Below are 12,839 nucleotides of genomic sequence, written 5' to 3'. Positions count from 1 at the left end.
TGAAGCAGGAGAGACAGCAGAATCTCAACATGCTTTCTCATTTGCTCCAATAGGTCCAGATTCCTCATGCACATAGCCCTGCATTGTTTGTTGAGAGAATAAAAGAGATACATTTTAGACCTAGAGGAAGCCATGTATTCTGGAGGCTACCAGATATACATACCATGAGCTCACACACAGGTGCATTGAGACTTAAAGGAACTGTGGGGGAAGTAAGGTTTAGAAGCAGTATCAAAGATGTCTGCCAACACTTTCCAGATAAACCTTGCCGACAGGGAGATGCATGTCTTTCAGTGGGAAGAGAGACAAGATACCAAGCAGGACGCAAATGAGGGCCAGCTACAAACTCAGCAGCCAGCTCAGCACTGTCAGATAATTCATAGTTTTTCATTGCTGTATCAAACACTTGAGAGAAACAACTTGAGAAAAGGATTCATCTTAGCCTACCAGTTCAGAAGTCCTGGTCTATGAGAGACTACCCTGCAGCTTGGGCATGAGGGAGGCTAGGGGCACATGTGGTAGTACAAAGTGGCTCACCTCATGGTGATGGGAAGTGGAAAGGGGGACAAAGGTAAGTGGAATATGATGCATCCCCAAGAACATGCCTCCAGTGACCTACTTCTTTGGAATCTATCACACCTCCTAAAGGTCCCAGAACCTCATAGCTTACGCCACAGACGGAGATTAGTCTTCAATGCCTGAGCCTGTGGACATTTGATTTTCAAGCCACAACCCTTGCCCAAGTCAATCTGGAACAAATTTGTTCAGACCTTAGTTGTTATACAACACTCTCCCAATTTCCATTCTGTTCCGGACTAAGAAGCAAACGTAGGAGACTCCATTGCGACAAGCAGCAGATTCTCACCTCTCCTTCCTGAGCACAGGGCAGAGACCCAGTCTTGAGGCACTGATATCTCCATCCAAGTCCAGCCATTCCAAAGAGCCACTGCTGCCAAGAGCCTCTCCAGCCTGAGACATGGAAAAGAGCAGTGAGCCCAGGGTAGTGCAGAGGCTTTCCTAACAGCTACCCAGAAATCACAGCCATGCCTACCTTGAGCCTCTGGTGCCGCAGCACAGCAGCCTCGGCTGGGTGGTTAAACCGGAATTTCTGTGCTTTCCCCAGTGTTATGACAGCTCCTGTGACACACAAGCCAGAGTTCAGTCCATAATCATGCCCTGAGATACACTGTGATACTGTGAGATAGACTCACGCTTGTAACAGGCTAAGTTGGCATGTATTCATTATACATCTCACAGTTAGAATCAAATAAACAGCAGGACAAATTCCAGGTAGTGTAGTCAGAGAAATTTCATGAAGAGGCAGGCTCTGAGTTCAGCTTCAGAGAATGGAATTTAAATAGGTTAGTACTAGAGGCACACTGACACAAAATCTTTACAGCAAACTACCAAGAACTGCAAAAACACAGGCTTCATTCAATCCTGCTCTATGCTCCCATTATCACAGATGAAGAAACTGAGGTTCAGATAAACAAGCACAAATTTCCATGAGTCATTCTCTACCCTTGGGTTCTAGAATAAGAAGGATTGAGTTAGAAAATCTTCGGGTCTCTGGGTGAAGAGGCTGAATAACACATGATTGACTCTTGCTTCACTCTGGACCTATCAGATTGAAGATGTCCATCACTCATCCAGATATATCCTGGGAGGTAGACAGCCTTACCTTGTGTCAGACGGCAGGAAGCAGTGACTTCACGACCATTGACTGTACAGCGTGCCCCTTGGCTAGGCCGGAGAATAACCACCCCACAAGTGCTAGTGATTGTGCAGTGGTCCCTCTCAATCCACTGGCCCTGAAGGACTAAAGAGGAGGGGGCAATTTGAGTTCAGAAATCATTCAGGAGAATGTCTCTTCTAGTTTTGGAAGTTCCAACACAACACCTAAAATATTTCCCAGCCCAACAAAAACAAACAAACAAACAAGCCTCCCACCACCTGAAACCACCCAAGAGCTCAAAGTCTCTCTCATATAAGCCTCCTCCTTCCAAGTTCCAACTAAAAAAGCTAACAGCAGAAAGGAAAGCAGACCCATAACCCTTCAGAGACTGCATTCTGTTTCACGATCATCAGCTTCCTTTATTCAGGCACAAATAGCTGCCTGTGTCAGACTCAAATGTGCGTTTACCTACCGATATCCTGCTCCTGGTCTGAATCAATCCTTCCTATTTTTGTTGTCCCCTCCTATGAGGAAGAAAGAAAGAAGCCATTTTAATAAGAATGAAGAGAGCCATGGCCCTGCCCTCAAAGCACAGTCCACCTCTGTGTAAACCCTGGGTCTCCCATGCCCAACTCAGAACCATTCTCAGAACCATTTCCCAACCTCACTAGGCTGGTCTGACCTTCCACCGACTCGATCTGCAGTCCAGGGGGACATAGCAGTAATACACACCACTGCCTATTTGCAAAGCCCAACAACTGCTGATAGACTCCTTTCTGCCATGTGGCCTGAATAACTGCTGGTTAGAAATTCTTGAGTAAGAGGAAGGGGGCACACATATACTACATATACTTCATATTCTCTCCCTCTCTCTCTCTCTCTCTCTCTCTCTCTCTCTCTCTCTCTCTCAGACAGGGTTTCTCTGTATAGCTTGGGATGTCTTAGAACTCACTCTGTAGACCAGGCTAATCTCAGACTCAGAAATCCGCCTGCCTCTGCTTCCCAAGTGCTGGGATTAAACGTATACTTCATTCTCAAAGCAACTAAGGTTAGTGTGGCCCATGTTTGATTGCGGAGACTCAGAGATTTTTTATAAAGATTTATGGATTGTTACCTTCTTGCTCCACAGAGGAAGCATAACAGATGTCAAATTCTATGAAGGGTTAGCACAGACAGGGGAAGGCGTCTCTATAAGTGAGAGGAACTGGAAGACAGTAGAAGAGAGCACAGCAACTGGTGTTAACACAAGCAAAGCACTGAATTAGTACAACACTAGGCTTTGGGCCCTTGGTTATGACAAACCTGCTGCAGAGCACACAGTTATTAGAAGGCACCAACATGGTAACAAAGATGCTAACTTGAAGGTGTATGTTTCTTAAGTAACCATGTCCTATGTCCCAAGAATCATGCTGAACATTTTGTAGACATTGTCTTACTTCTTTTTGTTTGCTAGCTTTTTGAATCAGAAAAGCAATGGAAGAGGTGCCATTCTTACCTTAACTGAAGAAACTAAGGCACAGAAATAATGAGTCAGTTACAGGAAAGCATCATTAGCAGTCGAAAACCAATAATCGCCGGGCGGTGGTGGCGCATGCCTTTAATCCCAGCACTTGGGAGGCAGAGGCAGGCAGATTTCTGAGTTCGAGGCCAGCCTGGTCTCCAGAGTGAGTTCCAGGACAGCCAGGGCTACACAGAGAAACCCTGTCTCAACCCCACCCCCCAAAAAAAAGAAAACCAATAATCATGCTCATTTCCTTTCGTCATTTACACAAAACCCAAACAAATCCCACTCTGGCTAGATCAGATTCCTGAGGCAGCTCTGAGGCCTTGGTCTGGATCCCGAAGAACATGGCTGTGAGCTCCTTTCCTTCCCTCACTTCTGAGGCCAGTGTTGAGGAGAGAGGAGGTGGACCAGCCTCCTCACCTTGAGGTGATAAAGCACCACGCCTGTGCTGAGCACATCGTCCTCCAGAGCCATCAGGTGTGGCAGGCTGGAGTCAATGACCACCCTGGCCCTCTTCCTGTTGATGTCCACACCATAATGCTCCAAGAGCGCCTGCCGGTCATTCTGCTTCTGAGGCCAGGGTTCAGTCAGTGTGTCTATCTGCAGAGGTACAAGAGACAATAGATTTCCTGTGTGGGGAACAGACTGAGGTCCACTCTTACCTACTGCCTCCATGTGTAACTTCCTCCCTCACCATCCCTGCTGTCACTATTTGGAACCTCAAAGAGGTTCTTGTACCTTTTCATCTGTGACTGCTTCCTATGTTTTAAGTGTTCTTTAGTAAGCAAGCATCACTTTCATAAACAGCAGCTCCTTCAATAAATGCTTATTTATTTTTCTTATTTATTTTTCTATTTATTTATTTATTTATTATTCTTTTTTTGTTTTGTTTTGGTTTTGGGGGTTTGTTTGTTTGTTTGTTTGTTTTGGTTTTTTGAGACAGGGTTTCTCTGTATAGCCCTGGCTGTCCTGGAACTCACTCTGTAGACCAGGCTAGCCTCAAACTCAGAAATCCGCCTGCCTCTGCCTCCCAAGTGCTGGGATTAAAGGCATGCGCCACCACCACCTGGCTATTATTCTTATTTATTTTAAATAAATTCTTCCTCAGTGAGCATACATTGTTCTTTTACCCAGAAAAAAAAAATGTGTCATGGGTTTGAATATGAAATGCCCCAGAGGTTCCTGTGTCAAAGATTTGGTGCCTCGCTGGTAGCATTGCTTTGGAAGGTGACAGGACTTTAAAAGGTAGGGCCTAATTGGAGGAAGCATGCTTTGGAAAGAAGTACCATGTCACTGGTCCTTCCTGCCTCCCTTGCCACATCTCCGCGGCTGTGAAGTGACTGTCTTTGTTCCATTATACTCCCTGCACCAGGAGAATCTGCACGTGCTTCCACACTGAGGCTGTCCACTCTCCGGTTCTGTGGTTTGCTTATGTCATCACTCCCTCATACAAAGTACTCTTCTGGCTCTCTAACTCTATCAATCCCACAAGATCTGGTTCAAAACCAGTTCTCTGCCTTCCAGCATATAACAGCTGTTCCAAAAATTATAGGGCATAGTGATTTCTTCCTTATCAGACACGTCACCAGCCTCTGCGTATCCAAAGGTCTATGCCGCCTGAGGCAGGGACTCCTCTAGTCCTTGAAGCTTCAAACTGAGTGCTCAATCTGTGAAAACATGCTGACTGCCTGATTTACTGACTAGAAAATCATTTTGCTATACTCATACTGTCTAAAAAAAGCTACCATGAGCCTGAGAAAATAAAATATAAACATACAAAAAATACATTTACCATCAACTAAGGCAAACACCTTCTCTACTCAAGGCTCAATGGAAATAAAAATGATTTCTGAACTAGACAGCTGTTCTCTGCCCCACTGAGGGAGCAGACCTAGATGAGGAATGATGTAACTTATTTGCAGGGTACTGGAAAGTTCTACTGGGTCCGCTCAACACACCTACCTTCAAATCATTCTGGAAGACTAGCTCCTGCAGGTTCTCACTCACATCATCATTTAGTGAACGCAAGTTCCTCTGCAGAGAGACAGAGGGGGCAGGGACAGAGAACAAGTTCTGATATTTTCTTGGTATGACCTACAAGTAGGTCCCATCATTGCACCTAAGAAGGATAAAGTACGGACAAAGCAAAGACTTCACCACCGAAGTAAGAAATAAATCAGAGGCCGGGCGGTAGTGGCACACGCCTTTAATCCCAGCACTTGGGAGGCAGAGGCAGGCGGATTTCTGAGTTGGAGGCCAGCCTGGTCTACAGAGTGAGTTCCAAGACAGCCCGGGCTATAAGACAAACCCTGTCTTGAAAAAACAAACAAAAAACAAAAAACAAAAAAAAAAAGAAAGAAATGAGAGGTATTTGGCATTTGGGCTCATATGAGTACAAAGGAGAAATGAAATAGATTTTTCTCTAGGACTCAATTCTACAAAGAGCAAGTGCCAGCAAGGCAATGTCCTCTAGACAAAAGACAACACATGGAAAGGCCATCCAGCTCATTTGAAGTCGCAGAGAAATCAGGGGGATCCTTCTGCCTTTGCTCCACCACTGTCACTGAAAATATAAAGTTCAGGACCAGCCAGATGGCTAGGCAGGCAGAAGCTCCTTCTGAGCATGCCCGGCAACTAGAGATTTATCCCCAGAGCCCAAGGTGGAAGAACCACTCCTAAAAGTTGTCCTCTACTTCTATATGCATGTATACACCCATGTTCATACAAACACACAATAATAAAACTTGAAAACACAGAGTATGGCAGGCCCCAAGTGTTCAAGATGCAAGACCATCATTGGAATATAGAGGAGTACAGACTGCCAACATACCAGTTCAAAGTTCAGCAGCACGGCTTTCAACCTCTCAATCTCCTCCCTGAGGTCTCGGATGAGCTTCACATTTACATCCTGAAACACAGAGAACTCAGTTCCCATTGGCTCATAGCAGGTCCCAAACTGAAGTGCTCATCTGGAGAAGGATGCTATTCTTTGGGAGTGATTTCTCAGAGTACAATCCCAGGACCTACAGCAGTATCAACTCATCCAAGAACTTACGACAAATGCAAATTCAAGCCCCACTCCAGAAAGCAATTCTTGGGGGGTGAGGCTCAATTATGTTTAACAAACTCTTCAGGTGATTCTTTTACATACGAGCTTTGAAAATTACCATCTTAGAGCAGGTCTGGGAGGCTCACAAATGCTATTCTTCCTGTAAGATGACTAAATCTGATGCATGCCTAATCACACCGCCTTTGAGAACAGCCCCCAGGTATGTCTGTCCACCAGCTCTGACCCCTGCTCTGAAAGTCCTCTGAATCTCTAAGAGATAAGAACATTTGTAATGTTCTCATCATTACTCAGCTTTCAAAACCACAAGTTCCTTATAGTTCTGGTTTAATCCAAAAGAGAAGTCAACTGCAATTTATATAACAAGACCCAGACACAAATCAGTATCAATTAAAAATAAAAGCATCAAACAGAAAGTTCCAAATGACCTGTCTTAGAGTGGCAACCATACATTAGGGATCCTAAGAGGAATGGCCTTAAAGAAACAAATGCCTAAAGGAAGCTGTTCATAAAATGATTTGCTGAGAGATCAGAGAAAGGCAGGGCACTACACTGGGAAAAAGTACATCGTTTGCAGACGATAACTTGGGATGAAAATTGTGCTCATTAGTTTTTTGTCAACTTGACAGAAGCTAAAGTCATCTGGAAAACTGGAACCTCAACTGAGAGAACTCAGACTGAACTGTAGGCAAGCCCATGAGGTATTTTCTTGGTTAATGGTTGACGGGGAGGGTCCAGCTGACTGTGGACAGTGCCACTTCTGAGTAGGTGGTCTAGATTGTATAAAAATCAAGCTGAGTGAGCCATGAAGGGCAATCCAGCAAACAGTTACTTCAGGTTCCTGCCTCGGCTTCCCTCAATGGTGGACTGTAATTTATATATGTTATAATCCCTTTGTGGTGTTTTGAATTAGACATCCCCCATAAATCTTAGACATCTAAATACTTGGTCCCCAGCTGGTGGCTGTTTGGGGAGGATTATGAGGTATGGTCTTGCTAGAGGAAATATGTCATGGGTTGTGGTGGGGGTATTTGAAGTTTCAAAGCCGTTTCTAGTTAGTTCTCTCTGCCTCCTGCATGCGATTGAGATGTAAACTCTCAGTTGCTGCTCTGAACACCTTCCACCTGCTACCCTTACTCCACCATCCTGGACTCTAACATAATCCCCCAATAAACTCTTTCTTCTGTAAGTTGCTTTGATTATGGGTCTTATCACAGCAACAGAAAAGTGACAGACACAGATTTTCTTCCCAAGCTGCTTCTTGTCAATGTTTTATCACCGCAACAGAGATGCCGACTATGATAGAAATAATGAGAAAGAAACAGAAAACAATAAGGAGAACTTCAAACAATGTCAGACCAGGTCTTCCAATGAAGGTCTTACCTCATTCACCTGTGGCTTGTTGATGATGTTTTTGGCATTGGATGCGTATCTCATTGTACTCATGGTCTCACTGTAGCTGGTATGTGCAGGGGACACAGCTGAGGTAGAAGGATAAAGATGAGCTATAGTCTGGGCCCCTCCCTCTTACTCACTAGTCTTGCTGCCAATGCACTCTTGAGGGATTGAGGAGGACTGAGCAGCCTAAGTGGTCAGTGCACTTTCTAGACACAATACCAGCTCCAAACAGAAGAGGATCCAACATCCCACTTACTGGCAACCATGATGGTTTTGGAGTTGCCTCCAAGGCTCTCTTTCAGCAGCCAGGTCAGCACAGAGTCCCGGTATGGGATGTAAGACTGCCTCCTTGCAGGTCCCCCTCCGCTGCTGGTCCCAGACGTGGTGCTAGGAATCCCACTGTCACCTCCACTGCTGGCTGCACTACTGAGGCTCTGGCAGCTGCTGAACACTTGTGAGTTCTGGGCTTAATAGATAAAAAACAAAAGTAGAAAAGCAAAACAAAAATAGAATACTGAAGGCATTATGAAGCAAATGCACTAAAAACAATGATTACAGAACACAGACTGAGTATCATACCCCTTTTCAGCATATAATAGATAGGAGGCTTTACCTTTAAGTTCAGACTTTGAACTATGATACAGAGTATTTTAACCTGATTCTAGAATGATGGTCACTGTATGCTAAAAATAACAGGTTTTCATGCTCAAACCACAATATAACCTTATCAAAAAATAACCTTGTAAGCATCTGCCACATTATGACAAAATGAAAACAGTATGAGTTATTTTTCCAAGTCTCCCTCCCAACGTCATTCACCCCAAGTCCATTACCAAAATACCTAAAGTGGAGATTACAATTCCCAGAGTCACAAGGGACTTGTTGATATTGGCGCCTTCAGTAATCCGGTCCTTACAGTAACTGGGATCCGCTCTCTCACTAAAACAAACCAGTAAGAGTAAAAACAAAGCACACAAGACTCTGCAGGGCTGCTGGACCCGTCAAGTTATAACACATCCATAGCATCAGTTTCTCTTGCGTTACTCTCTCCTGTGTCATCCTCAACACTATTCTTCTTTCTGGATACAAAGAGAAGCAGATCCAGAATCCCACTTACTGGCAACCATGATGGTGTGGAGTTGCCTCCAAGGCTCTCCTTCAGCAGCTAGGTCTGCACAGAGTCCCAGCCAGCATGGGATATAAGACTATAGGATTGCCTCCACCTAGGTCCCCTTGTAAATCCTGCTAGTGATTTTTTTGAGGGAAGGAGGAGCTGCCAGAGCATTTTAGGCCAAACAATGCTTATTACAGTATTGATGGTAGCAGTGGAAAGACTTGCTTTTAAATTATTTTGACAGTTTAATGATGGTGTCTATGTCATTAACTGTTATGTGTCTCAAAATTTGTTTTTTTTTGGTTTTTTTTAAAGACAGGGTCTCATTATGTAACCCAAACTGGCCTGGAACTCACAGAGATCAGCCTGTCTCTGCCTCCTGGGTGCTTGGATTAAAGGTAGGTAACTATTATGCTTACCTTTGCAGAGTAATGACAAGTAGTAAAACTTCACAAGTTTAGTTAGCTGGTATGCTTTCAGACAGGACTTAGCTTCAACCACTGTCACCCCATTGCCATTTGGGACTAAATCTGGGGCTTAGTGCACACCTAGTAAGCACTTCATCACTGAAAGTCACCAGCTTCTCACCACACTGTTTTTGTTTTTTTGTTTTTTAATTCCAAATTGAGAAAATTTGCCTTATATGATAATATACCTTCTTATAAGACCCTCAATTTTTTCTTTTCTGGATACATATTTGGCTATAATATGAATACAGTATTAATACTTCTAACAACTCAAAGCACGGCATCTTTAAAAATATTTAAAGTAGATACAGCTACATAAAATTGATATTTACATTTTCCTCGTCAACATAATCACCTCTTTTTTCAAGACAAGGTTTCTGTGTAGCCCTGGCTGTCCTGGAACTCACTTTGTAGACCAGGCTGGCCTCGAACTCAGAAATCCACCTGCCTCTGCTTCCCAAGTGCTGGGATTAAAGGTGTGCGCCACCACTTCCCGGTGCACATAATCACCTCCTTCTGATCTGAGGAATAGGTTTTTGGTGTTTATGTTTTTTGGTTTTTCTGTTTTTTTCGCGACAGGGTTTCTCTGTGTGGCCCTTGCAGTCTTGAAACTCATCTTGTAGACCAGGCTAGCCTCAAACTCAGAGGTCACCCAGTCTCTAAAGTGTGCTCTGGAAGTTTTCACGGTTCCAACAGACAGTTCAGACTAAGAACCCCGGATGTGGAAGGATTTCCCAGCTCCTGAGTTGCCATAATCTTCCAGCTGGCATTCAAAAATTCCTTCTTTTGTAATCTCAGGATGATTAAACATTCAAACAGGCCGGGTGATGGTGGTGCACGCCTTTAATCCCAGCACTTGGGAGGCAGAGGCAGGCAGATTTCTGAGTTCGAGGCCAGCCTGGTCTACAGGGTGAGTTCCAGGACAGCCAGGGCTATACAGAGAAACCCTGTCTCGAAAAACAAAAAAACAAAACAAAACAAAAAAACATTCAAACAGGACAAAACACAGAACCATGCCTATCTCATTTAAAGTGGGCAAGGTATAGGTCACTGTTAATAGAGCAATAACTCTTAGCTTTGAAATCCCAGTTACCTGCCTGCTAGGTCCACAAGATTGATCTTGCTGGCCGTCTCTGAAGGGAGGTTGTTCTGTAGGATTGCCTAAAAACAAAGACCATTTAAAGCTATCATTCAGAATGATTTGCATCCCCCAGAGATACTTTTCTAACCAAGGTGACATGTTCTGAATCGCATGAACACTCACTATCTGATCAGCATGACTTTTAAAATCACCAGCACAGCTTAGAGTAAGTAGGGTGAATCTCCAGAGAGAACTCTGCAGAGTTTTTTAGGACAGTAAGGATGTTAGCACAACTCATCAAGCAAGCCAACTGGGAGCCTCTGACTTTCACCAGCAAAGAACCATAGAAGATGGGATAACCCTTGATCAGGTCTGTTATTCTGTCAGTCACACGTGCTAACTTTCTATGGCAAGAATTTAACATATGCCATTTGGGAACACTTAGCCACCTCTTACAAAACCGGTTCTCTGTTTTCCTCATCTCCTAAAATTCAATGTGGGTTTGTTTTATAATTTTGTTGTTTTTTCCAGACAGGATTTCTCTGTGCAGCCCTGGCTGACCTGGAATCTACTCTGTAGATCAGTCTGGCCTTGAATTCAAGAGATTTGCCTCTTGAATGCTAGGATTAAAGACATTTACCACTATGCCTGCCTTATTTTGTAACCTTTTGACTTATTTTAGTTTTTAATTGTATGTATGTGTTTTTGTGTTTCTATGTGGGTGCATGCATGTGAGTGTAGGTACCAAAGGGGTCTGGACAATGTCAGACTCCCCTGCACTTCAAGATCCAGGAAGCTGTGAGTGGCCTGAGCTTGGTGCTGGGAACAGAATTCAGATCCTTTGCAGGAGCAGTGCACACTCTTCACTACTGAGCCATCTTTCCAGCCCCTTTTATAAAACTTCAGTGCTGAGCCTTCATCATCAAAATTAACTTTTAGAATATTTCCAATGACCCCCAATTTCTTCTGACTGTGTTTGCAATCAATCTCTGCTCCCATCACCAGCTCAAGTAATCACTAGTCAATGCTTTCTACAAAGCTGCCTTTTGGGATATTTCATAAAACTAGAATCATACACTATCTTGGTTTCTTTTGGTTAGGCATAATTTTGAGACTCAGATATGCTGAAGCATCCTAGTGTATTATCACTGTGAAGTAACACCATGACCAAGGCAACTCTTATAAATGTAAATATTTAATTGGGGCTGGCTTATAGTTCAGAGGTTTAGTCTATTATCATCATGATGGGAAGCATGGCAACATACAGGCAAACAAACTGCTGGAAAAGGAGCTGAGAGTTCTATATCTTTATCCATAGACAGCAGAAGGGGACTGTGTGCCACACTGGGCTCAACTTAAGCATAGGAGATCTCAAAGCATGTCCTCACAATGACACACTTCTTTCAATAAGGCCATATCACCTAACAGTGCCACTCCCTATAAGGACCAACTATTCAAACACAGGAGTGTATGTAGGCCATACCTATTCAAACCACCACAAGTAGTTCGTGTTTATTCGGTATTCCATTGTATAGACACATCATATGTGTCATGCTTATCTACTTACGTCTTAAAAGGCATTGAGCATTTGCAGTTTTGAGCAATTACAAACAAAGCTGCTATAAATATTTGTATATAGGTCTTTTATAGATACAATTTCTGGTATGTTGGTTAGATACTTACTGTACTAGCTACTCCTGGTTGTCAACCTGACTATATCTGGAATGAACTACAATCCAGAATTGGAGGGCTCAGCTGTGATCTAGATCTTGAGGCTGGAAGACACAAGTTTCTGACCTGGATCTTGGCATGGAGATCTTGGCCTGGAGATCTTAAGGCATAGTAGCTAAGAAAAGCTTAGGCCAAGGTAAAGTAGTACACACCTTTAATCCCAGGAGACTAAGGCAGGGAGATCTCTGAGTTCAAGGTCATTCTACAGAGCAAAGTCCAAGCTGCTAGGATGATGGTCTTAAAGCCCACACCCACAGTGACACACCTACTCCTACAAGGCCACACCCTCTAATAGTGCCACTCCCTGGGCCAGCCATATACAAACCATCACAGATACCAAGGAGGAAATGCTGGGTCATATGATTAGGTTTTATCTAACTTTCTAAGAAACTACTGGTCTTTTCTAAGGTTGTACCATTCTATACCTGTAGTATATGACTATAGAGAACTCTAGCCTTGTCAACATGTAGTATTAAAACTCTTTAAAGTTTTATCCATGGTAGTCATGCAGTGGTGGCACATGCCTTTAATCCCAGCACTCAATAGGCAAAAGCAGAGGCTGAGGGATCTCTACACTCAAGGCCAGTCTGGTCTATAGAGTGAATTCCAGGACAGCCAGGTCTACACAGAGAAATAGTCTCAAAAAAAAAACAAACAAAAACCAATGAAAAATTATTCATAGTCAAAAGTAGTGCTTTATTAGGTTTTAATTTGTATTTCTTTAATTACTAGTTGTTAGACTTCGGCGCGCAGCTTAGAACAGACAACACCAGACCAAACGGTTCCAAAGGAGGAGGGGGTG

General features: G+C 43.6%; 1 protein-coding gene across 1 annotated transcript in view; it reads right to left on the bottom strand.

Annotated features, from left to right (window-relative positions):
- Stard9 (StAR related lipid transfer domain containing 9) overlaps window positions 1-12,839 on the bottom strand; it is an 89,829-nt gene that overhangs the window by 28,389 nt on the left and 48,601 nt on the right. Inside the window, exons 10-20 of the mRNA XM_028767176.1 lie at window positions 10,319-10,386; window positions 8,486-8,583; window positions 7,901-8,110; window positions 7,630-7,727; window positions 6,010-6,087; window positions 5,142-5,213; window positions 3,600-3,779; window positions 2,148-2,199; window positions 1,682-1,819; window positions 1,052-1,137; window positions 866-969 (exon numbers count right to left, since the gene is read on the bottom strand). Of these exons, the coding sequence (XP_028623009.1) occupies window positions 866-969; window positions 1,052-1,137; window positions 1,682-1,819; window positions 2,148-2,199; window positions 3,600-3,779; window positions 5,142-5,213; window positions 6,010-6,087; window positions 7,630-7,727; window positions 7,901-8,110; window positions 8,486-8,583; window positions 10,319-10,386 (1,184 nt within the window). The remainder of the gene's footprint in view (window positions 1-865; window positions 970-1,051; window positions 1,138-1,681; window positions 1,820-2,147; window positions 2,200-3,599; window positions 3,780-5,141; window positions 5,214-6,009; window positions 6,088-7,629; window positions 7,728-7,900; window positions 8,111-8,485; window positions 8,584-10,318; window positions 10,387-12,839) is intronic.

The sequence above is a fragment of the Grammomys surdaster genome, unplaced genomic scaffold, assembly GCF_004785775.1.
Source record: "Grammomys surdaster isolate TR1022 unplaced genomic scaffold, NIH_TR_1.0 170, whole genome shotgun sequence".
Classification (NCBI taxonomy): Eukaryota; Metazoa; Chordata; class Mammalia; order Rodentia; family Muridae; genus Grammomys; species Grammomys surdaster.
Note: the sequence above shows the minus strand (reverse complement) of the source record. Positions and strands in the feature narration are given on the sequence as shown.